This window comes from Hyperolius riggenbachi, chromosome 1 (assembly GCF_040937935.1).
Source record: "Hyperolius riggenbachi isolate aHypRig1 chromosome 1, aHypRig1.pri, whole genome shotgun sequence".
Classification (NCBI taxonomy): domain Eukaryota; kingdom Metazoa; phylum Chordata; class Amphibia; order Anura; family Hyperoliidae; genus Hyperolius; species Hyperolius riggenbachi.
The window spans coordinates 224444150-224466742 of NC_090646.1; the positions used below are offsets into that span (position 1 = coordinate 224444150).

Consider the following 22593-nt stretch of genomic DNA (forward strand, 5'->3'; position numbering starts at 1 on the left):
AACAACAACAATCAAAGGAAGCGCTTACTTAACCCATTCCTTCCCAAAGAGAAATGTTAATCTATACAGCCAGCTTCTTACTAGCTCTCAGGACATCAAGAGCTGCATCTCACATTGGGAAAAAACAAGCTCATTTGCTGCAATCTCTAGGGATTTTAAATAAAACGCACAGAGGAAAAAAAGGTGGCCAGGCCCATAAAAAATGCCACACTCAGACTCAGTCCAACTTCAGGGACCCAGGCCCATTCAAGGGAAAGAACTTTCCAGCGATCTCCAGTGATGTGTACTGTAAATCAGAGGCTGAAAGTAGCAGAAGTTACCATGACCCTAGTCAGAAATGCAGTAACACCCCGGCAGTGAACCCAGTCGCCAATGCTAAGCCCCATGCAGTCACCGCTCTGCAATGCCCGCTCTATAAACAATAAGACAGCCATTATTGCGGACCTTATTCAGACATGCGATTTTTCATGCATCACTGAAACCTGGATTGATGCCAATGCGGGCCCCACATTGGAAGCAACCATCCCATACAATTACTCAGTCCTAAGTGAGGGAAGACGAGACCGCAGAGGAGGGGGTGTAGCAATTTGTGGCAAAACAACTCTGCAGCTCAGAGCCCTGAATGTTGGCTCAACAAAGTCTTTTGAATGTATAGGTGCCCAGATCTCAGCTGGTAAAGGCTTCAGAATTTTAGTGGTTTATCGTCCCCCCAAAGATGCTGACCCATTCCTACAGGAATTCTCAGAACTCCTGGCAATGCTAACTCTGTCTTATCCGAGATGGATCATCCTTGGTGACTTCAACGTCTGGGCTGATAACACAAAATGCAAATGAACTAATAAATCTCATGGGTGGACTAGGCTTCACACAAGTTGTAAAATCTGCTACCCACAGAGGAGGGCATATGCTAGACTTACTGTTCCACCTTGGAATGGACATTAGTAACATAACAGTAACCCCAGTGGTGTGGTCAGACCATCACATAATACAGTTTACTATTGAACATCACCCTATCAAGCAGCTCCCTAAAGAAACAATCAAAATCCGTCCCCTGAATAAATTAACACCGGAGAGGATAACTGCCAACCTGGATTTTACAAATCTGCTCCACAGTCAAATGGGCCCAAACACTCTAGTAACCCAGTACAACAACACGATATATGAAACACTGGACAGTATTGCCCCATGGCGCACCAAATCGGCAACCAAAAAGCAGAAAGCTAATTGGTTTGACAAAACTATCATGGATCTAAAAAAAGAAAGGGCGCAGACTTGAAAGACAGTGGCGTAAATCGGGGTCTGAGGAGCACAAATCTAGCCTAATGCAACACCTCAGACAATACCAACAAGCAATAACCAAGAAAAAATCAGACTTTATCTCGCAAAAAATATCTACAGCCAACAACAGAGCTGCTCAACTCTTCCACACAGTGGAATCACTCTGCAATCCTTCCTGCCTAAAAGCCCCAACCACATTCTCCAGGGAAAGGTGTGAAGAATTCTCTGCCTTCTTCACAAACAAGGTGTCTACCATCCGTGCTAGCATTACACCAACAACATCAATTGACCACTGGACTTTGCATCTGCCTACTACCGTACCACCATGGCAAGTCTTTGAAAATCTGAGTGAAGATTTTGGAATTCTCATTCAAAGTCTCCGCCCCACTACCTGCGACCTGGATCCTGGCCCAACTGGATCCTTAATGCAGTGCCCAGAGCTGATCAGGCCAGCACTTCACAAAATCACTCAGTGCTCCTTGCAAAGTGGACTTTTCCCAGAAGAACTAAAGAAAGCGATCATAAAACCCCTCTTGAAGAAACCATCACTAGATCCTGATTCTGTAACCAACTACAGACCGGTGGCGAACTTACCATTCCTATCAAAAGTTATCGAGAAAGTAGTCGCCAACCAGCTGGAAGCCAGGCTTACAGATAACAACATCTTTGATACTTTTCAGTCAGGATTCAGGAAAAGGCACAGCACTGAAACGGCATTAGTCCGAGTAATGAACGATCTACTTACTGCAAGGGACAAGGGTGATTGCTCAATTTTGATTCTTCTTGACTTGTCTGCAGCATTTGATACTGTGGATCATGAAATACTAATCCAGCGACTGAAGAATTACTGTGGCCTAAGGGGTACTGTTCTTAGCTGGTTTCAGTCCTTCCTATCTGGCAGAACACAGCAAGTATGTCTGGGCACACACTACTCAAATCCAGTGCCACTTCCCTATGGAGTTCCACAGGGTTCTGTACTATCACCATTACTCTTTGCAGTCTACATGCTCCCACTGGGCAAAATAATCCAGAACTATGGCCTAGGATACCATTGTTATGCAGATGACACACAACTGTATCTGTCCTTCAAGCCTGGCACCCAAGACCCATCAGCATCCATAAATGCGTGTCTAGTGGATTTACAAAATTGGATGAACACCAGCTGGCTGAGATTGAACTCTGACAAAACAGAGGTGTTGGTGGTAGGTGGTCCACACATGATGGATAAAGTTCAAAACGCTCACCACCTCAAACTAGCAATTGGGGGAGATACTGTACAGTATAGAGACTCTGTGCGAAACCTTGGGGTGATCCTGGATGGAAATCTAAAACTCAAACAGCAGATATCAGCTGTCGTCAAGTCTTCCTTCTTCCATCTAAGAAATATATCGAAAATCAAACACCTTATCCCAGCTGAAGACCTACCTGCCCTGGTTCATGCATTTGTATCCTCCCGCCTAGACTACTGCAACGCCCTGTTCATCGGATCTACAGAAAAGGTTCTGCGCCCCTTACAGCTAGTACAGAATGCTGCAGCCAGACTCCTAGCCAATGCCCCTCGCAGCTCACACATCACCTCAGTACTGCAAACTCTTCACTGGTTACCAGTAAAATGGAGAATTAATTTTAAGATCTGCCTGCTGACATTCAAGGCTCTACACCACATGGGACCCAAATACATAGCAGATCTATTGGAACTTTATGCCCCTCCACGCACCCTCCGCTCTGCCAACAAGATGAAGCTGGTTATTCCCAGGGTACACTTAACATTTGGTGCTCGGGCCTTTTCCTACGCAGCCCCTACTCTATGGAACTCACTTCCACAATCAGTACGAGAGGCTCCCTCTCTGGACAGCTTTAAAAAAAGGCTAAAAACTCACCTCTTTTCCCTAGCCTTTGAGACTGCATAATGCAGGGTCACAGCGCTTTGAGTCCCCAGGGAGAAAAGCGCTATATAAATATTATTGTTATTGTTATTATCTGTAGCAATGAACAAAATTATTAGTTTTACCAAAAATGCATTTTTGCAGAAGAAAATGGACTTATAGGGAGTCTGAAGCAATTTTAAAAATAAAATAAAAAACAGATACTCACCTAAGTAGAGGGAAGGTAGAGGGAAGGCTCTGGGTCCTATAGAGCCTTCCCGTTCTCCTTGTTCTACCACAGGCTCCCCCATTAGCAGTCCACAACCATTGTGTTGTGGGCTGCTCTCTTCCGGGTTGGGCTGGCTTCGCAGTCTTTGGAAGCACTCGGGCTTCTGAAGACGGGCCACTCCATACTGCGCACGCGCGAGCGCCCTCTCTCAAGCACTCGTGTGTGCGCAGTACAGAGACGCTGGTCTTCGGGAGCCCAAACGCTTCCTAAGACTGCCGAAGTCTTCCGCGGCTGGAGATTCAAATAGAGGAGTCTGCAGGGAGGAACAAGGAGACTGGCAAGAAAACGGAAAGGCTCTTTTGGACCCAGGGCCTTCCCTCTCCTTAGGTAAGAATCTGTTTTTTATTTTTAAAAATGCTTCAGACTCACTTTAAAGGGAACCAGAGATGAACGCTTCACACAAAATAAACATATCAGTCGATAGCTTGTAAAGAATAAATGCTCTACCTGATAATTTTGCCGCTCCGGTGTGCCTTTTTGAGTGTTTTTTATCCATTATTGCTCCAGGAAAAATCCAATATGGCCACCGGCTCATATCCCTTCTGCTTATGAGTTGTTCTGGATGTGCTGTCTAGGCTCCATGAAACTATAGACAAGCAGGGCTGTTGCTGCTGCCTTTCATCTGTGTGCTTTCAACTTTATTATTCTGGTATGCTGTGTGGCTGCCTGTAGGAAGTGTATCTCATAGGAATGAAACTGCACAGTGCACACAGATCACACAGCCATACATGTCTGTTTCAGAGCTTCTTTCTGCAGGAGCAGCCCTCCCATGTCATCAGCTCTGAGTATGCAAAGCAGGAAAGCTGAGCCAGGAGGGCGCGGGCTTGGCCTTGAAAAGACTTCACAAAAGACTGATTCAGCTATAATGATTCCAGGTCAAACCTAGGCTGAATGCTCAGTCGGGGATTCTTATCACAGCTGATAACAGGCAGATTGAGCAGAGAAGGATGAAACTAAAAGCAGGGTAGGTGTTTACTGTCATGTCCTCACTGATAAATGTAGTAAAATACATGAGGGTGCTTCATCTCTGGTTCTCTTTAAGTCAGCAGAGGAAGTCAAAACCACTTTTGAATGTATGCCAAATGAGGATCTTTTGTGGCCCTTCATGAATTCCCCTCATTGACAAGGATATTACAATTTGATCCCTAACTGTTAAATGTGGGCTCTTCAGTTTTAAAAGAACTGACAGCTGTTTTAAAAGTTTACAGATGTTTTCATTTTATGATTATTATTTTTTTTGCAGTCTTGAGAAAAAGAATGTACACCTTTCAGTTTTAAGGGGTTATGTATTTTTTGAGGCTATAGTAACAAATAATCTGCATCTTAACAGGTTATAACATTATTTAAATCTACCATCAGGTGTAAAAAAAAAGCACCAAACAGATTCCACAGTGTCATTAACAAAAATTAAGCCAAACTGGAGAATCCATGTGTGAGAATCTAAGCACAAGCCATGATTCAATAGCTCATACTTATGTACATCCATTTTTAGCAATTAATGTTTTTGTTTGATTTGTATGTATGTGAATAAATCTTAATAAACATTTAAGTTCATTAAATATATCATTGAATGCTTGAGAAGCCTTTATACACAGTTAAAGTGGATCCGAGATGAACTTTTACTCCTTGCATAATTGTGTTCCTTACATATAGTTTATAGGGCATTCCTCAAGCCAAATACTTTTGTTTTGTTTTGTTTTAATACCCTAATTTCCTATAAACTAACCAAGCCACACCCACAGCTTCTCCAGAGTGCCTTGGCGCTGGCAAGGGATTGTGGGATTTCAGTCTGGGCAGGTGAAAAAGGTTACTAGCTATAGATTTCAGAGGCAGAGTTTTCACAATCTGAGAGCTGCAGTGCAGATACAGATCAGTTGCCTGTGTAATGGAGGAGATAAGAGTGGAGTTTTCACAGAATATGCAGATTAGCATGCCTAGATACAGATAAGCTTGCCTGTGTGTGTAATTGTGTAATAGTGACAAGCAGAAAACATGTCTGCTCCCATTGTATCACAGGAAAAAATATTAATATACTGTTGAAGCTGTTTGAAGATAGATTTGCTGTGTAAACTATCTAAACTTTAGATAAGATATATAGACAAGTCACTTGTTATATTTAGTTTTTCATCTCGGATTCGCTTTAAGGAGTATTGCTCCTAAATACTGTATATGTCTCAGGGTACTTGAGGTAATGAAGCCCACATGGGGGCACATGTCAAATACTGCCTTTCATTAAGTGCTACTGTATATACTGTAATAATTTGAGAATCTCTGATATAGAAGTATACTTTACTGCTGGCTGAAGACTAAAGGGAAATGCAAGTCCTAATAACATCATTTTCAAAGCCGTTGGTGAATAATGGTTTATGCTGAATTTTACATGTTCAGGGTATTCTCTTTATAGAAAGAAAGCTCTGGAATGTGATTACCATTTCCTTGTTCTTCAACATGGTCTTGATCTGTAATAAACAAAGTGAAACTTAGCATGAGTCATACATTTAGGCCTCTTTCACAGTGGGATGTTGCGTTTTGATGCGACGTTAAAGTCGCAACGCAAATTACAACGCCACACCCCAAAAAAGTCACACCGCAAATTAATGTTCCGTTATCATCGCATACAGTAGAGCATACAGGCAATGAAAAGTATGCCTCCAAGTCATTACTGAGCATGTGCAAACAGTCCAACGCAGCTAATAACGTGTATAACGCACAGCATGCAGCACTTTCTAATAACGCTACACGTTACACACAAACGCACCATGTGCACTGTGAATGTTGCAGACTTAGTATTACTGTGCGTAAGTAAGTCTGCATTGAAACATTTTGTGACGTGCGACTTTAACATCGCACTGTGAAAGAGGTCTTAGGCCTCTTTCACATCATACACCATTCCATGCGCATTTGGAAGTGCGTATGATGTGCTGAAATGCAAGAACGGCAGAAGGGCATAGACAGCCCTTCTACCGATCACATCTACTGCGCTGAGCAGCAGTACAATGCGCTATAAAGCGCTTGTGTACTGCTGCTTGCATTTTGGCCGCAAGCGCAGAGCTGATCCCATCACTGTGAATGGATGGGATCAGCAGCGCAACGGGCAGCGGCACAGATGACGTGCGATCGTACGCGTTGCGTTCGGATTGCACGGCCATCTGCGCTAGCTAGATGTGAACGAGGCCTTAGGGGTAAACTTGGCTGTTTGCTGGTAACAGAGTTAAGTTGGATTGATATATATATATACAGTGGTGTGAAAAACTATGTGCCCCCTTCATGATTTTTTATTCTTTTGCATGTTTGTCACACTTAAATGTTTCTGCTCATCAAAAACCGTTAACTATTAGTCAAAGATAACATAATTAAACACAAAATGCAGTTTTAAATGATGGTTTTTATTATTTAGTGAGAAAAAAAAACCCTCAAAACCTACATGGCCCTGTGTGAAAAAGTGATTTTTTAACAAGGGGGGGGGCGCCCTTGTTAAAAAATAACTTAACTGTGGTTTATCACACCTGAGTTCAATTTCTGTAGTCACCTCCAGGCCTGATTACTGCCACACCTGTTTCAATCAAGAAATCACTTAAATAGGAGCTATCTGACACAGAGAAGTAGACCAAAAGCACCTCAAAAGCTAGACATGCCAACATCCAAAGAAATTCAGGAACAAATGAGAACAGAAGTACTGTAATTGAGATCTATCAGTCTGGTAAAGGTTATAAAGCCATTTCTAAAGCTTTAGGACTCCAGCGAACCACAGTGAGAGCCATTATCCACAAATGGCAAAAACATGGAACAGTGATGAACATTCCCAGGAGTGGCCGGCCGACCAAAATTACCCCAAAAGCGCAGAGAAAACTCATCCGAGAGGCCACAAAAGACCCCAGGACAACATCTAAAGAACTGCAGGCCTCACTTGCCTCAATTAAGGTCAGTGTTCACGACTCCACCATAAGAAAGAGACTGGGCAAAAACGGCATGCATGTGTAACACCTCTATAATGCTTTAACTGTAAAGAAATCCTCCAGACACCAATCAAGTTCTTTTTAAGAAATATTTGTATTAAATGATATGGATAAAAAAATAGTTTAGTGACAAAACATTCATAAACTTCTTATCTTCAGCCTGTTAGGATCAGGGCTAGTTCAGGAACCATATAAGTAATTCAGTTTATTAGCATTTACTTGCCAGAATTTTCCATACACAGCACTCTGCTATTTGTCACTTCTTCACTGCTGTCTTTTTAAAGTGGATCTGAATTCTTGCATAGGACAGAAGGGAAAGTAGAGAAATGTCTGGTGGTTACCTAGCAACATCCAGGATGAGACAAATATGTTGAATTGATAATTGTGAATGATCACTTAATGTATAAGAAGCACCACTGTATTCTCTGTATTTTGTCTGCCAGCTGTTGTCACACAATCTCTTCAGACACTGCACTGCAGTCTTCACTCCTTTTCTGTAATCCTGTCACTTGTTGCTCTGTGTCACTCTTGTATGCATTGCTGTCCTGTTGTCTCTGTGTCACTGTAATGTCTCTGCTGTTTTCTGTTATCTCTCTCTCTTGTATGCATTGCTGTCCTGTTGTCTCTGTGTCACTGTAATGTCTCTGCTGTTTTCTGTTATCTCTCTCTCTTGTATGCATTGCTGTCCTGTTGTCTCTGTGTCACTGTAATGTCTCTGCTGTTTTCTGTTATCTCTCTCTCTTGTATGCATTGCTGTCCTGTTGTCTCTGTGTCACTGTAATGTCTCTGCTGTTTTCTGTTATCTCTCTCTGTTACAGGTACATTTTAATATCCTTGTCTTTCTTTCTTATTGCTTACTGTTTCTCTTCTGGCTTATCTCTCCAGTATTGCTGCTCTTTACTGGCCTGTAGCTGTGAGTGGTCTCTCTCCTCTCATGTAATGTCTGCAGCTCTTTTTCTCTTCCTTAGTTCAGTTTCCGGTAAGTGCTTACTTGTCTGTGCCTCTGCCTTGCTCAGACCGTCTCACCAATGGCTGGTCTCTTCCCGTGTCTCTACTCTATTTCCTCACAAATCAAGCGTATTTCTTGCTGCAGTACAGTATAGTATCGTGACAAACTTTATTTCTTGCTGCCTCATCACCTCAGTCTCCATGGCTACTTGACTCCTCCCCCTCACTAGCCTTCAACTGTAAAACTCAACTGTTACTTCCTCCCTGCACATGCCCAGCTTCTCTCTCTTCTTTCCTGCTCATGGGCTCCACCTGACAGCACCTGCAGGTTCCCTTTACAGCAGCACTTTCACAAAAAGTAAATGCATCTGTAACCCTTGGTGTGTGTGTCTGTTGCAATGACACACACACAGGGTTACATTCACCCCCTTTTTTTCAAATTGTAGTCCCTACAATTTTTCTTTTAACCAAGTCACAGTGTCTACATATAATCCGAACTGTTCAGGAAGTGGGGAATGTTGAGTATTTTTCCATTTTGACTCGTGGTCTAGTTCTGTTTGTGTAGAGCACCTTTGCTCTCCCTTCTCTGACTTCTCAAACTCTTTGCCTTGAGCTACCTTGACGTTTGTAAGCTGAATGGTTTCCGATGAACACTGTGTCCGTTTAGAACGCTTGAGCCGTTGAGGTTGTAGCATCGGTTGCCAATACAATTCCACTTCCTTTCTTCGAGAAGTATCTGTTCTATGTTGTAATACTTCATCTCCTACTAAGAAGTCGTTAATCATTACTTGCTGACTAGGTCCTGGTATTTCTCTATTTATCCGACTACTTTCACAGTCTTCAGCCTTCTGATGGCCTAAATCTTCTGGTGCTCTACCCTGAGCATGAATAATAGGTTCATCTGGATTCTTACTTTTGTTTCCTTCATTAGTTCCAGCTTCCAGAAAACTTTCAGTATCACTTGTTGTTCTTCCTGGTTGAGGAACAGATGAATCTGGATCACACCTCTGTCTAAATTCTTCATATAAAGTAGGTTGTACAGGGTATTTTGCTCCTCCTTGTTTCTGGCTGTACAAGAAGCTCTTCAAGTGATAATCACCATAGTGTCCCTGAGGCTTATATGGTCTCCAACGTCTTGCATCCTTGCTACCTTGAACTGGAGTTCCACCAGGGCCAGTTAAATTAGCGGCTTCTGTACCTTTCCGTCCTTCCACAACGTCAAATTCAACCAAATCTCCATCTCTTAGACTGCAAAGATAATGCCTGGGGTTGTTCTTCTTCATGGCAGACCAGTGCACAAACACATCTTCTTTGGTGTCATTCCGATTTAAAAATCCGTATCCATTTCGCACATGAAACCATTTGACAATGCCTAGAACTTTGGTTGCGATGACCTTATTTTTTCTCTTTAGCTTATCTTCCTTCCATTTCTCTGAAGCCTTCATCTTTTGTCCTGCCATGCGGACCACCACTGCAGAATTCCTTGATTTTCTCTGAAAACCTCTTCCACAGTCTCTTGCAGTGTGATCACTATGGTGACAGATCCAACATCCTGATTCCTCCGTGTTTCTATATCTCCACCTTGAATGTTCTGTTCTGAGTTCAGTTTTCTCCATGTTTTGTTTCATTTTGGCTAACTCTTCACTTAGTTCTTTGAGTGTTGTTTTTATTTCTCTCAATTTCCCCTGAGTATTATTGGTTATGAATTCAACTGCTGAATTTGTATGAGTAATCATAGTGGTGTTTTGTTGCAGTGTTCCCAGCTGATTGGTTTCTTCCTCCTGACTGAGCTTGATAGCTAAGCTTTGAAGTGTCCGGAAATTCAAACTTGGAGAATATTCTACTTTCTGTTTTAAGGATCTTTTAATAAAGTTGTTCCTTAATCCCCATATAAACTGATCTCTCAGCCACACAGCAGAATCTGTGGTAGTTTGTCCTCTTTCCTTTTCCTCTTTTATCTGTAGTCCACTCATTATTTCTTGTAAGGCATTGGCGAACTGAGGAATATTTTCGTTATCCTTCTGAATTCTGTCAACAAATCTCTTTCTCCACAAATGCAGGTCTGTAGGATCTCCATATATGTCTTCCAATACCTCGATAATTTGTTTCAGCGATACTGGTGTGGGCAATTTAGCATTAATTACTGTTCGTTGAGCATCTCCCTCCAAAGTTATAACTGCTATTTCCATATGCAGCTCTATGGGCACTTTATAAGCCTGCACAGCACTCTCTATTCTTTCACTCCACTCTCTCAGGGCCATATTATAACCATTGAACCTTGGTAGGTATGCAGCTAACATCCCAATAGCAGTCATGGTCAACACTGATGTGTAGCTTGCTGACCATTCTCCTGCAGCCTGAGTAGCTGAAGCATCATTTCTGGTGGATAGTGTAGGCTGAGACTCCATCTTCCAGTTTTAAGGCACTTAGGTAATATCCTGCCGACTGTACGCCAAATGTAACACCTCTATAATGCTTTAACTGTAAAGAAATCCTCCAGACACCAATCAAGTTCTTTTTAAGAAATATTAGTCGGCAGGATATCCAAGGCGCAAACCACTTTTAAGCAAAAACAACATTAAGGCTTGTCTCAATTTTGCTAAAAAACATCTCAATGATTGCCAAGACTTTTGGGAATATACCTTGTGGACCGACGAGACAAAAGTTGAACTTTTTGGAAGGTGCTTGTCCCGTTACATCTGGCGTAGAAGTAACACAGCATTTCAGCAAAAGAACATCATACCAACAGTAAAATATGGTGGTTGTAGTGTGATGGTCTGGGGTTGTTTTGCTGCTTCAGGACCTGGAAGGCTTGCTGTGATAGATGGAACCATGATAGATGGAACTGTCTACCAAACTGTCTACCAAAAAATCCTGAAGGAGAATGTCCGGCCATCTGTTCGTCAACTCAAGCTGAAGCGATCTTGGGTGCTGCAGCAGGACAATGACCCAAAACACACCAGCAAATCCACCTCTGAATGGCTGAAGAAAAACAAAATGAAGACTTTGGAGTGGCCTAGTCAAAGTCCTGACCTGAATCCTATTGAGATGTTGTGGCATGACCTTAAAAAGGCGGTTCATGTAGAAAACCCTCAAATAAAGCTGAATTACAACAATTCTGCAAAGATGAGTGGGCCAAAATTCCTCCAGAGCGCTGTAAAAGACTTGTTGCAAGTTATCGCAAACGCTTGATTGCAGTTATTGCTGCTAAGGGTGGCCCAACCAGTTATTAGGTTCAGGGGGCAATTTCTTTTTCACACGGGGCCATGTAGGTTTTGAGTTTTTTTCTCACTAAATAATAAAAACCATCATTTAAAACTGCATTTTGTGTACAATTATGTTATCTTTGACTAATAGTTAACGGTTTTTGATGAGCAGAAACATTTAAGTGTGACAAACATGCAAAAGAATAAGAAATCAGGAAGGGGACAAATAGTTTTTCACACCACTGTATATACACCGAGCGCGCACACGCCTGCGCGCATGCACACACCCTGCTGGCCCCCTGGCTGTCCTGCTCCTGTCCCAACAACAGCTATCCCTGCCGCACATGCGCAGTAGCCCAAACGCAGGGACACGCACTGACATGGGAGGCAGAGATATTTAGGTTTTACTAGGTAGGTGTATCAGTGATAGATGATGAAATATAAATGTTCAGGGTATTCACACTTTATAAACATGTAGAAAAGAATACAGTGGAATTAGTAAAGTGATTACCATTGTCTTGGTTTTGTGTTTTGGCTTGATCTGTAAATAAACAAAGCGAAACTTAGCTTAGGTTATTCATTTTTTTTGGCTAAAACTGTTTACTTGTAAATACAATATAAAAATAGGTTTGCCTCTCATATACATGTTACTCACTCAAATAGGAGTCCTGCAACTCTGTCAGGAATGAAGCAGTGTCCTGCATCTCCTGCTGGTGGCAGTGTGCATTTGAACTGTAGTGTATTTCTCCTGTCCACCAGCAGGTTGCCTTCAGCAGACATAATTCAAGTTTTCTCCTAGGTGATATTTTTTCATCTTCACTATAAAATAACTTTTCAGCATTTCACAATTAAAAAATTACCAAAAGAAGTAAAAAAAAAAGTACTATCAAAATTATTTTGTGTATTTTTTTTTGCTTACTGGGGTTCTAAATGTGAATAGCATAAGGGCCAAGGGCTCATATGCAATTAACTTTTTCTCCTGAGTTTTCTCCTTTCAAACTCATCAATAAAATGCCTTTTAACCTCTTGAGGAGTGCAGTGTTAAACCCCCCTAAAGACCAGGCCAATTCACAAAATAGGCGACTGCAGCTTTAAGGCCAAGCTGCAGGGCCGTACAACACAGCATACAAGCGATCGGCTATGAGAGCCGATCGCTCACTTGTACCCCAGGGGCACAGCCGTGTCACACGGCTGTCCCCAGTACAGCGCTGCTGCAGATCGCAGCGCTGTACATGTAAATAGAAGGCAGTTTCGCCGTCTAACAGTCTCCCGAGCGGCAAGCGCCGCTTGGAGACTGAAGGCGGGGCGGAGCTCCGCCCCCGAGCAGGAGATGCACACGCAGCTTGCACGCGATCTCCTGCAAACTACTGCCCCAGGACTTTAAGCCGATCGGTGTTAGGCGGTCCTGGGGCTGCTGCCGCGGCCACGCCCATCAGCGTTACGCGGTCGGCAAGCAGTTAAACCACCAGCAAGAAAGAATATACTCAAAATAATTTTGATAGCACTTTTTTCACCTACTTTTTGGAACATTTTCCGTTGCAAAGTGCTGAAATGTTATTTTAAATAGAAGGTGGAAAATTACCGTATCTCCTAGTTGAAAACTCAGGACAAAAAGTTAATTGCATATGGGCCCTGAGTTTTCTCCTGGGAGTTAACTGTTCATCTTCTATTTAAAATAACATTTCAGCACTCTGCAATTGGAAATGTAGTGAAAAGTTACTGTCAAAACTATTTTGAGTATTTTCTTGCTTGCTGGTGGCTTCAAAGGCATTTTATTGATAAGGAGTGAAACTATCACCTAGGAGAAAACTTTGGAGAAAAAGTGATTTGCATATGAGCCAATATGCTCACTTGTAATTCACTATTTTATCTGCAGGTGGTATGTAGAGTTTGGATCAGTATGAACTTGCATACCTCTACCTATAAGTGTTCCCCATTCACCTGGGCATTAATAAAGCAACCATTAAAATAGACTACCTATATAGGGCTCCTATCTCAAAGCAGGCAAATTCAGTGCACTGCGACTGACCTGGATGCCGCCATAGACCTTATGTTTTCACATCTATAGCGTGCAGAAGGATTTCAAATGTAATTCGGGTGCCGACGGTTGCCAGACCCCAAATTACTTCTCCCTCCGAATTGCTGTGACTCAGACGGGTGAATAGTATTGAACGCCACCTGGTATTTCAGCGTCAGCAGGGTGAGCCGAATGACCGGGTGATGGGATAATATGTACTGCTCCTCCCTATCTGGAATCAAATTTGTTTCCAGAATACTTGGCTGCACGGCCCTTTGAGTCACTGAGTTCTGGCCAACCTTGATTGCTGTATCTGTTCCTCTTATGCAACTGTTTGATGCCTGGACCTATCTATAGACACAGGCCTCAATTCACTAAGCTTATCTCCTGTCTTTAATAACATTTCTAGAGTGGTCACCATGGTGATGAGGCATGTCGTATTCAGGAAACATTTTACCTCAGGCAAACCTAAAGTTCACCTTTCTGTCTTTAAGTTAATTCTTCAATCCTTAAAATAACTCCACAGTTAAAGACAGGCTGTTTATTAACTACGTGTGAAAATAACTACAGAGGAGGTAAATTAAGTAAAGAGGAGGTAACTTAAGGAATGAAGAGATAAGATAACTCTCTTACTGTGTGGAGGTAAGTTTTCTCTTGCCTTATTATCTCCAGCATGATCTTAGTGAATTGAGGCCAATGGATCTTACGATATTACTGTGAATGAGAGCATTATTAAGAGAGAATAAAGAGAAGAAAAGGAGATGTTGCTAACTAGGGCAAAGAAGAGGCATACGAGAGGAATTGGCGCAGGAGACTTGGGAGCAGGATACAGCCGGTAAGGCTGATCCTGCTCCTGCACCAATTCCCATCCACGTTAAATACTATTCCCCCTCCAGGCTGCCATGGATGGTGGGGAATGAAATAATTCGGTTTGCAGCAATTGCTGGAGGCTGAATTATAGTGTTTTATAAGTAACTTCAGCTCCTTTTTCTGACGGCGCTGAAGTTACTCACTGCTGCGCCCAAGTCTCCTGCGCTGGAATTAAAGTGTTCGAAAGAAGAGGAATAAAAGGTTGAAAGCGGAGAAGAAAAGGAAAAGTGAGGAGAACATGAAAACTAGATTGACCGAGGGGAAACACCAGCCACGCTTGAGGATTCAGAGGGTTTATACTGCTGATATTTGCTCTAAAATTACCCATTTTATAGCAGTTTAGTTTAAATATTTTCACTCCAGCTTATCTTTCAGCTATTACATAATTTAAAATTTCTATCTCTTCCCAAGTCTTGTGTAATATCCTTGGATAAATGGCTGCCGTATTTTATTGAATAGCTCTATGATTTTGTATGACATGCATAGAGCACACTCCGCCAGACCTTTTGTTTCAGCTGTTCTTTTAGCCAGTGTTGACGCAATGACTTGCTTATGCTGAGAACACACAGTGCAATTTCCCGTCCGGTTGATAGGAATCGGGCGATTTTTTGCGACATGTCCAATCTGTTTCCGATCGAGAAAGGAATTGATTTTGTGAAGTTATCATCGGAAAATCTATTCCTTTATGGATTGGGTGCAGTTTGGACATGCACACATGGTACAACTTTCTGTCCGATCACCCATCGATCGGACAGGAAATTGCATTGTGTGTTCAAAGCATAAGATGCAGTGAAAATGTGCTTTAACCCCCTTGCCGTTCCAATTCTGACGGCAAGGGGGCGGCGCAGCACTTTTTTTTAAATTCTTTTTTTTAAATCATGTAGCGAGCCCAGGGCTCGCTACATGATAGCCGCTGACAAGCGGCATCCCCCTACCTACTTCGATCACCGCCGGCGATCTTTGCGAGCAGGAAATCCCGTTCAGAACGGGATTTCCTGCTGGGCTTCCCCCGTCGCCATGGCGACAGGGTGGGATGACGTCACCGACGTCAGAGGGAATCCCGATCCACCCCTCAGCGCTGCCTGGCACTGATTGGCCAGGCTGCGCAAGGGGTCTGGAGGGGGGGGGGCGGCGCGGCGGGTAGCGGCGAATCGGCGGCGATCGAAATATGCACGCAGCTAGCAAAGTGCTAGCTGCATGCAATAAAAAAAAATTATACAAATCGGCCCAGCGGGGCCTGAGAAATCCTCCTGCGCAGGTTACCCCGAGCTGAGCTCGGGATAACCGGCAAGGAGGTTAACCACTTGAGGACCTAGGGCTTTACCCCCCTTAAGGACCGGCCACTTTTTTTCCATTCAGACCACTGCAGCTTTCACGGTTTATTGCTTGCTCATACAACCTACCACCTAAATGAATTTTGGCTCCTTTTCTTGTCACTAATAAAGCTTTCTTTTGGTGCTATTTGATTGCTCCTGCGATTTTTACTTTTTATTATATTCATCAAAAAAGACATGAATTTTGGCAAAAAAATGATTTTTTTAACTTTCTGTGCTGATATTTTTCAAATAAAGTAAAATTTCTGTATACATGCAGCGCGAAAAATGTGGACAAACATGTTTTTGATAAAAAAAAAACCCATTCAGTGTATATTTATTGGTTTGGGTAAAAGTTATAGCGTTTACAAACTATGGTGCAAAAAGTGAATTTTCCCATTTTCAAGCATCTATGACTTTTCTGACCACCTGACATGTTTCATGAGGGGCTAGAATTCCAGGATAGTATAAATACCCCCCAAATGACCCCATTTTGGAAAGAAGACATCCCAAAGTATTCACTGAGAGGCATAGTGAGTTCATAGAAGATATTACTTTTTGTCACAAGTAAGCAGAAAATGACAGTTTGTGACATAAAAAAAAAGTTTCCATTTCTTCTAACTTGCGACAAAAAAAAATGAAATCTGCCACGGACTCACCATGCCCCTCTCTGAATACCTTGAAGTGTCTACTTTCCAAAATGGGGTCATTTGTGGGGTGTGTTTACTGTCCTCGCATTTTGGGGGGTGCTAATTTGTAAGCACCCATGTAAAGCCTAAAGGTGCTCATTGGACTTTGGGCCCCTTAGCGCAGTTAGGGTGCAAAAAAGTGCCACACATGTGGTATCACCGTACTCAGGAGAAGTAGTATAATGTGTTTTGGGGTGTATTTTTACACATACCCATGCTGGGTGGGAGAAATGTCTCTGTAAATGACAATTTTTTTATTTTTTTTACACACAATTGTCCATTTACAGAGATCTTTCTCCCACTCAGCATGGGTATGTGTAAAAATACACCCCAAAACACATTATACTACTTCTCCTGAGTACGGCAATACCACATATGTGGCACTTTTTTGCACCCTAACTGCGCTAAGGGGCCCAAAGTCCAATGAGTACCTTTAGGATTTCACAGGTCATTTTGAGAAATTTCGTTTCAAGACTACTCCTCACGGTTTAGGGCCCCTAAAATGCCAGGACAGTATAGGAACCCCACAAATGACCCCATTTTAGAAAGAAGACACCCCAAGGTATTCCGTTAGTAGTACGGTGAGTTCATAGAAGATTTTATTTTTTGTCACAAGTTAGCGGAAAATGACACTTTGTGAAAAAAAACAATAAAAATCAATTTCCGCTAACTTGTGACAAAAAATAAAATCTTCTATGAACTCACCGTACTACTAACAGAATACCCTGGGGTGTCTTCTTTCTAAAATGGAGTCATTTGTGGGGTTCCTATACTGTCCTGGCATTTTAGGGGCCCTAAACCGTGAGGAGTAGTCTTGAAACAAAATTTCTCAAAATGACCTGTGAAATCCTAAAGGTACTCATTGGACTTTGGGTTCCTCAGCGCAGTTAGGGTGCAAAAAAGTGCCACACATGTGGTATCACCGTACTCGGGAGAAGTAGTACAATGTGTTTTGGGGTGTATTTTTACACATACCCATGCTGGGTGGGAGAAATAACTCTGTAAATGGACAATTGTGTGTAAAAAAATCAAAAGATTGTCATTTACAGAGGTATTTCTCCCACCCAGCATGGGTATGTGTAAAAATACACCCCAAAACACATTATACTACTTCTCACGAGTACGGCGATACCACATAATTGGCACTTTTTTGCAGCCTAACTGCGCTAAGGGGCCCAAAGTCCAATAAGTACCTTTAGGATTTCACAGGTCATTTTTGTTTCAAGACTACTCCTCACGGTTTAGGGCCCCTAAAATGCCAGGGCAGTATAGGAACCCCACTAATGACCCCATTTTAGAAAGAAGACACCCCAAGGTATTCCGTTAGGAGTATGGTGAGTTCATAGAAGTTTTTATTTTTTTGTCACAAGTTAGCGGAAATTGATTTTAATTGTTTTTTTTTCACAAAGTGTCATTTTCCGCTAACTTGTGACAAAAAATAAAATCTTCTATGAACTCACCATACTCCTAACGGAATACGTTTGGGTGTCTTCTTTCTAGAATGGGGTCATTTGTGGGGTTCCTATACTGCCCTGGCATTTTAGGGGCCCTAAACCGTGAGGAGTAGTCTTGAAACAAAAATGACCTGTGAAATCCTAAAGGTACTCATTGGACTTTGGGCCCCTTAGCGCAGTTAGGCTGCAAAAAAGTGCCAATCATGTGGTATCGCCGTACTCGGGAGAAGTAGTATAATGTGTTTTGGGGTGTATTTTTACACATTCCCATGCTGGGTGGGAGAAATACCTCTGTAAATGACAATTGTTTGATTTTTTTTACACACAATTGTCCATTTACAGAGAGATTTCTCCCACCCAGCATGGGTATGTGTAAAAATACACCCCAAAACACATTATACTACTTCTCCTGAGTACGGCGATACCACATGTGTGACACTTTTTTGCAGCCTAGGTGCGCTAAGGGGCCCAACGTCCTAATCACAGGTCATTTTGAGGCATTTGTTTTCTAGACTACTCCTCACGGTTTAGGGCCCCTAAAATGCCAGGGCAGTATAGGAACCCCACAAGTGACCCCATTTTAGAAAGAAGACACCCCAAGGTATTCCGTTAGGTGTATGGCGAGTTCATAGAAGATTTTATTTTTTGTCACAAGTTAGTGAAAAATGACACTTTGTGAAAAAAAAGAAAATCAATTTCCGCTAACTTTTGACAAAAAATAAAATCTTCTATAAACTCATCATACACCTAACAGAATACATTGGGGTGTCTTTTTTTTCTAAAATGGGGTCAGTTTCTGGGGTTCCTATACCGCCCTGGCATTTTACGGGCCCAAAACCGTGAGTAGTCTGGAAACCAAATGTCTCAAAATGACTGTTCAGGGGTATAAGCATTTGCAAATTTTGATGACAGGTGGTCTATGAGGGGGCGAATTTTGTGGAACCGGTCATATGCAGGGTGGCCTTTTAGATGACAGGTTGTATTGGGCCTGATCTGATGGATAGGAGTGCTAGGGGGGTGACAGGAGGTGATTGATGGGTGTCTCAGGGGGTGGTTAGAGGGGAAAATAGATGCAATCAATGCACTGGGGAGGTGATCGGAAGGGGGTCTGAGGGGGATCTGAGGGTTTGGCCGAGTGATTAGGAGCCCACACGGGGCAAATTAGGGCCTGATCTGATGGGTAGGTGTGCTAGGGGGTGACAGGAGGTGATTGATGGGTGTCTCAAGGTGTGATTAGAGGGGGGAATAGATGCAAGCAATGCACTGCCGAGGTGATCAGGGCTGTGGCCTAAGGGCATTCTGAGGGTGTGGGCGGGTGATTGAGTGCCCTAGGGGCAGATAGGGGTCTAATCTGATAGGTAGCAGTGACAGGGGGTGATTGATGGGTAATTAGTTGGTGTTTAGGGTAGAGAACAGATATAAACACTGCCCTTGGGAGGGGATCTGCGGGCGAACTATTGGTGTGGGTGGGTGATCAGATTGCCCACAAGGGGCAGGTTAGGGGCTGATTGATGAGTGGCAGTGACAGGGGGTGATTGATGGGTGGCAGTGCCAGGGGGTGATTGATGGGTGGCAGTGACAGGGGGTGATTGATGGGTGATTGACAGGTGATCAGTGGGTTATTACAGGGAAGAACAGATGTAACTAATGCACTGGCGAATTGATAAGGGGGGGTCTGAGGGCAATCTGAGCGTGTAGGCGGGTGATTGGGTGCCCGCAAGGGGCAGATTAGGGTCTGATCTGATGGGTAACAGTGACAGGTGGTGATAGGGGGTGATTGATGGGTAATTAGTGGGTAATTAGTGGGTGTTTAGAGGAGACAATAGATGTAAACTCTGCGCTTGGGTTATGATCTGATGTCGGATCTGCGGGCGATCTATTGGTGTGGGTGGGTGATCAGATTGCCCGCAAGGGGCAGGTTAGGGGCTGATTGATGGGTGGCAGTGACAGGGGGTGATTGATGGGTGGCAGTGACAGGGGGTGATTGATGGGTGATTGACAAGTGATCAGTGGGTTATTACAGGGAAGGACAGATGTAAATAATGCCCTGGCGAATTGATAAGGGGGGGTCTGAGGGCAATCTGAGCATATAGGCGGGTGATTGGGTGCCTGCAAGGGGCAGATTAGGGTCTGATCTGATGGGTAACAGTGACAGGTGGTGATAGGGGGTGATTGATGGGTAATTAGTGGGTGTTTAGAGGAGAGAATAGATGTAAACACTGCGTTTGGGTGGCGATCTGATGTCGGATCTGCGGGCGATCTATTGGTGTGGGTGGGTGATCAGATTGCCCGCAAGGGGCAGGTTAGGGGCTGATTGATGGGTGGCAGTGACAGGGGGTGATTGATGGGTGATTGACAGGTGATCAGTGGGTTATTACAGGGAAGAACAGATGTAAATATTGCACTGGCGAATTGAGGGGGGGTCTGAGGGCAATCTGAGCGTGTAGGCGGGTGATTGGGTGCCCGCAAGGGGCAGATTAGGGTCTGATCTGATGGGTAACAGTGACAGGTGGTGATAGGGGGTGATTGATGGGTAATTAGTGGGTGTTTAGAGGAGAGAATAGATGTAAACACTGCGTTTGGGTGGTGATCTGATGTCGGATCTGCGGGCGATCTATTGGCGTGGGTGGGTGATCAGATTGCCCGCAAGGGGCAGGTTAGGGGCTGATTGATGGGTGGCAGTGACAGGGGGTGATTGATGGGTGATTGACAGGTGATCAGGGGGGATAGATGCATACAGTACACAGGGGGGGAGGGTCTGGGGGGGGGGGTCTGGGGAGAATCTGAGGGGTGGGGGGGGGGTGATCAGGAGGGGGCAGTGGGAAGGGGGGGAGATTAAAAAAAATTGCCGTTGACAGATAGTGACAGGGAGTGATTGATGGGTGATTAGGGGGGGTGATTGGGTGCAAACAGGGGTCTGGGGGGTGAGCAGGGGGGGGGGTCTGAGGGGTGCTGTGGGCGATCTGGGGCAGGGGGGGTGGAAATCAGTGTGCTTGGTGCAGACTAGGGTGGCTGCAGCCTGCCCTGGTGGTCCCTCGGACACTGGGACCACCAGGGCAGGAGGCAGCCTGTATAATACACTTTGTAAACATTACAAAGTGTATTATACACTTTGTATGCGGCGATCGCGGGGTTAACATCCCGCCGGCGCTTCCGTATAGCCGGCAGGATGTTGCGGCGGGCGAGTGGTGACAGGCGCCGGCGGAGGATCGCGTCACGGATGACGCGATCGCTCCGCCCATGCCCCTACAAGGACCGCCGCCTTTGGGCATGAGCTGGTCCTTGCGGGGTCCACTTCCCGGCCGACTCTGTGTGTTAGGCGGTCGGGAAGTGGTTAATGATCTGTACTGAGGGATTGTACAGCCAGGAGGTTGTCTATGCAAAAGGCCATCGAATGGGCATTTGGAGAGATTTTTTGTATGGCAGTTCTCACCATCTGGACACTTTAATCTTTAATGTGACTTAATAGCGTGATATAATAGCGTCTGATGCCTCATCCCACACCCCCTAACCATCCAATTGGATCATCCGGAACATACCTCCAATTCTACTCTGTACACCAGCGGTATGGTAACTATGAACTGTGAACGCTGCATCCCGCTACTAACCACAATCAATCAGTTTGCATGTGGATATCAGTTGATTACTGTGCATGAGCTTCGTACTAACAGTATTGGTCGCCACTCATGATTGCTTCGCTGAGGACACTTGCTGCCAGTCTCCATCATACTTGCGCAGTTTATATCTATGCTTTGCCATGTTTGATTGAATTGATTTATCACTCCATATCACCCACTTTGATTTTGATGCCTTTTATGAAGTATCACTTGGAGACTTGTCTATGTGTCATTGGGGACTGCGATTGAGTCCATACTTCCTACAGAGTCAATAGGCACAGACTTTCTCACACGACTGCGATTGAGTCCAATTGAAAAATAATCTTTGCTACCCATAACCACAGACATGGTCTGGATAGTTCTGGAATCCATTTGAGACATGAGGAACTGAATACATGTATCTCCTGGATATATAATTATCTCAGCTAACACATCTACAATCCAAAAGTGGCGTTTAACCTGAAGTGCTCTTTTTTCAAACTTGTGAAGCTGACAGAACTAAGTTCCATATACGAGTAGCTCCGGATGTACTCTGTAGTATATTCTCTTGGAGGACTGCAGCCTCTAAGAGATCAAGCTCTGGGGTGTTGGGTATTTGGCTTCCTTCAGGGCTCCATTGTCCCTGTTTTAACAATTTTATGTGGTATATGTCCCTAGAATATGTACATGTATATGTGTGTTTTTGTAAAGTAATTTTTGTACAGCTATTTTTCACATTAAAAGTATTCTAGCATGCACCCAAGAGTCAGCTGTTCTTTACATGTTTTTGCTACTTTTTCATCAATCTCCTGGAAGTTTGACCAAGGTGTTACGTTGTCTCTGCTAATGGTCTTTGGGGCTACATTGGGCTCAGATGCTGTAAGTTGGATGGTGGACAATATATCAGAGACTCTGTCTGAGAAAAAATGGGCAAATTGGTCACAGAGGTCCTTTGAAGACTGAATATTACATTTTTGGCATGCCGAGTTGCAGAGTTTTTCCACTGTGCGATAGTGTGATACCGGTAGTATTCATGTAAAATGACTGAATCAAAGCTGGAATTTATGGTTTCAGCAACCTTGATGAACTTTAGTTCACCAACCCAAGGAAAA

General features: G+C 43.6%; 1 protein-coding gene across 2 annotated transcripts in view; it reads right to left on the minus strand.

The window, feature by feature from the left end:
• The window catches only part of CFI (complement factor I), a 114751-nt gene that overhangs the window by 21086 nt on the left and 71072 nt on the right, over nucleotides 1-22593 (minus strand). The window contains exons 1-2 of one of the 2 annotated variants that reach the window (XR_011031438.1): nucleotides 8380-10860; nucleotides 5862-5891 (exon numbers count right to left, since the gene is read on the minus strand). Coding sequence is in view for 1 of the 2 variants with exons in the window: in XM_068281427.1 (XP_068137528.1) it covers nucleotides 5862-5891; nucleotides 12054-12083 (60 nt within the window). In the remaining variant the exon portion in view is untranslated. Of the gene's footprint in view, nucleotides 1-5861; nucleotides 5892-8379; nucleotides 10861-12053; nucleotides 12084-22593 lie in introns of those variants that run through there. The other variant, XM_068281427.1, reaches the window with a different exon arrangement.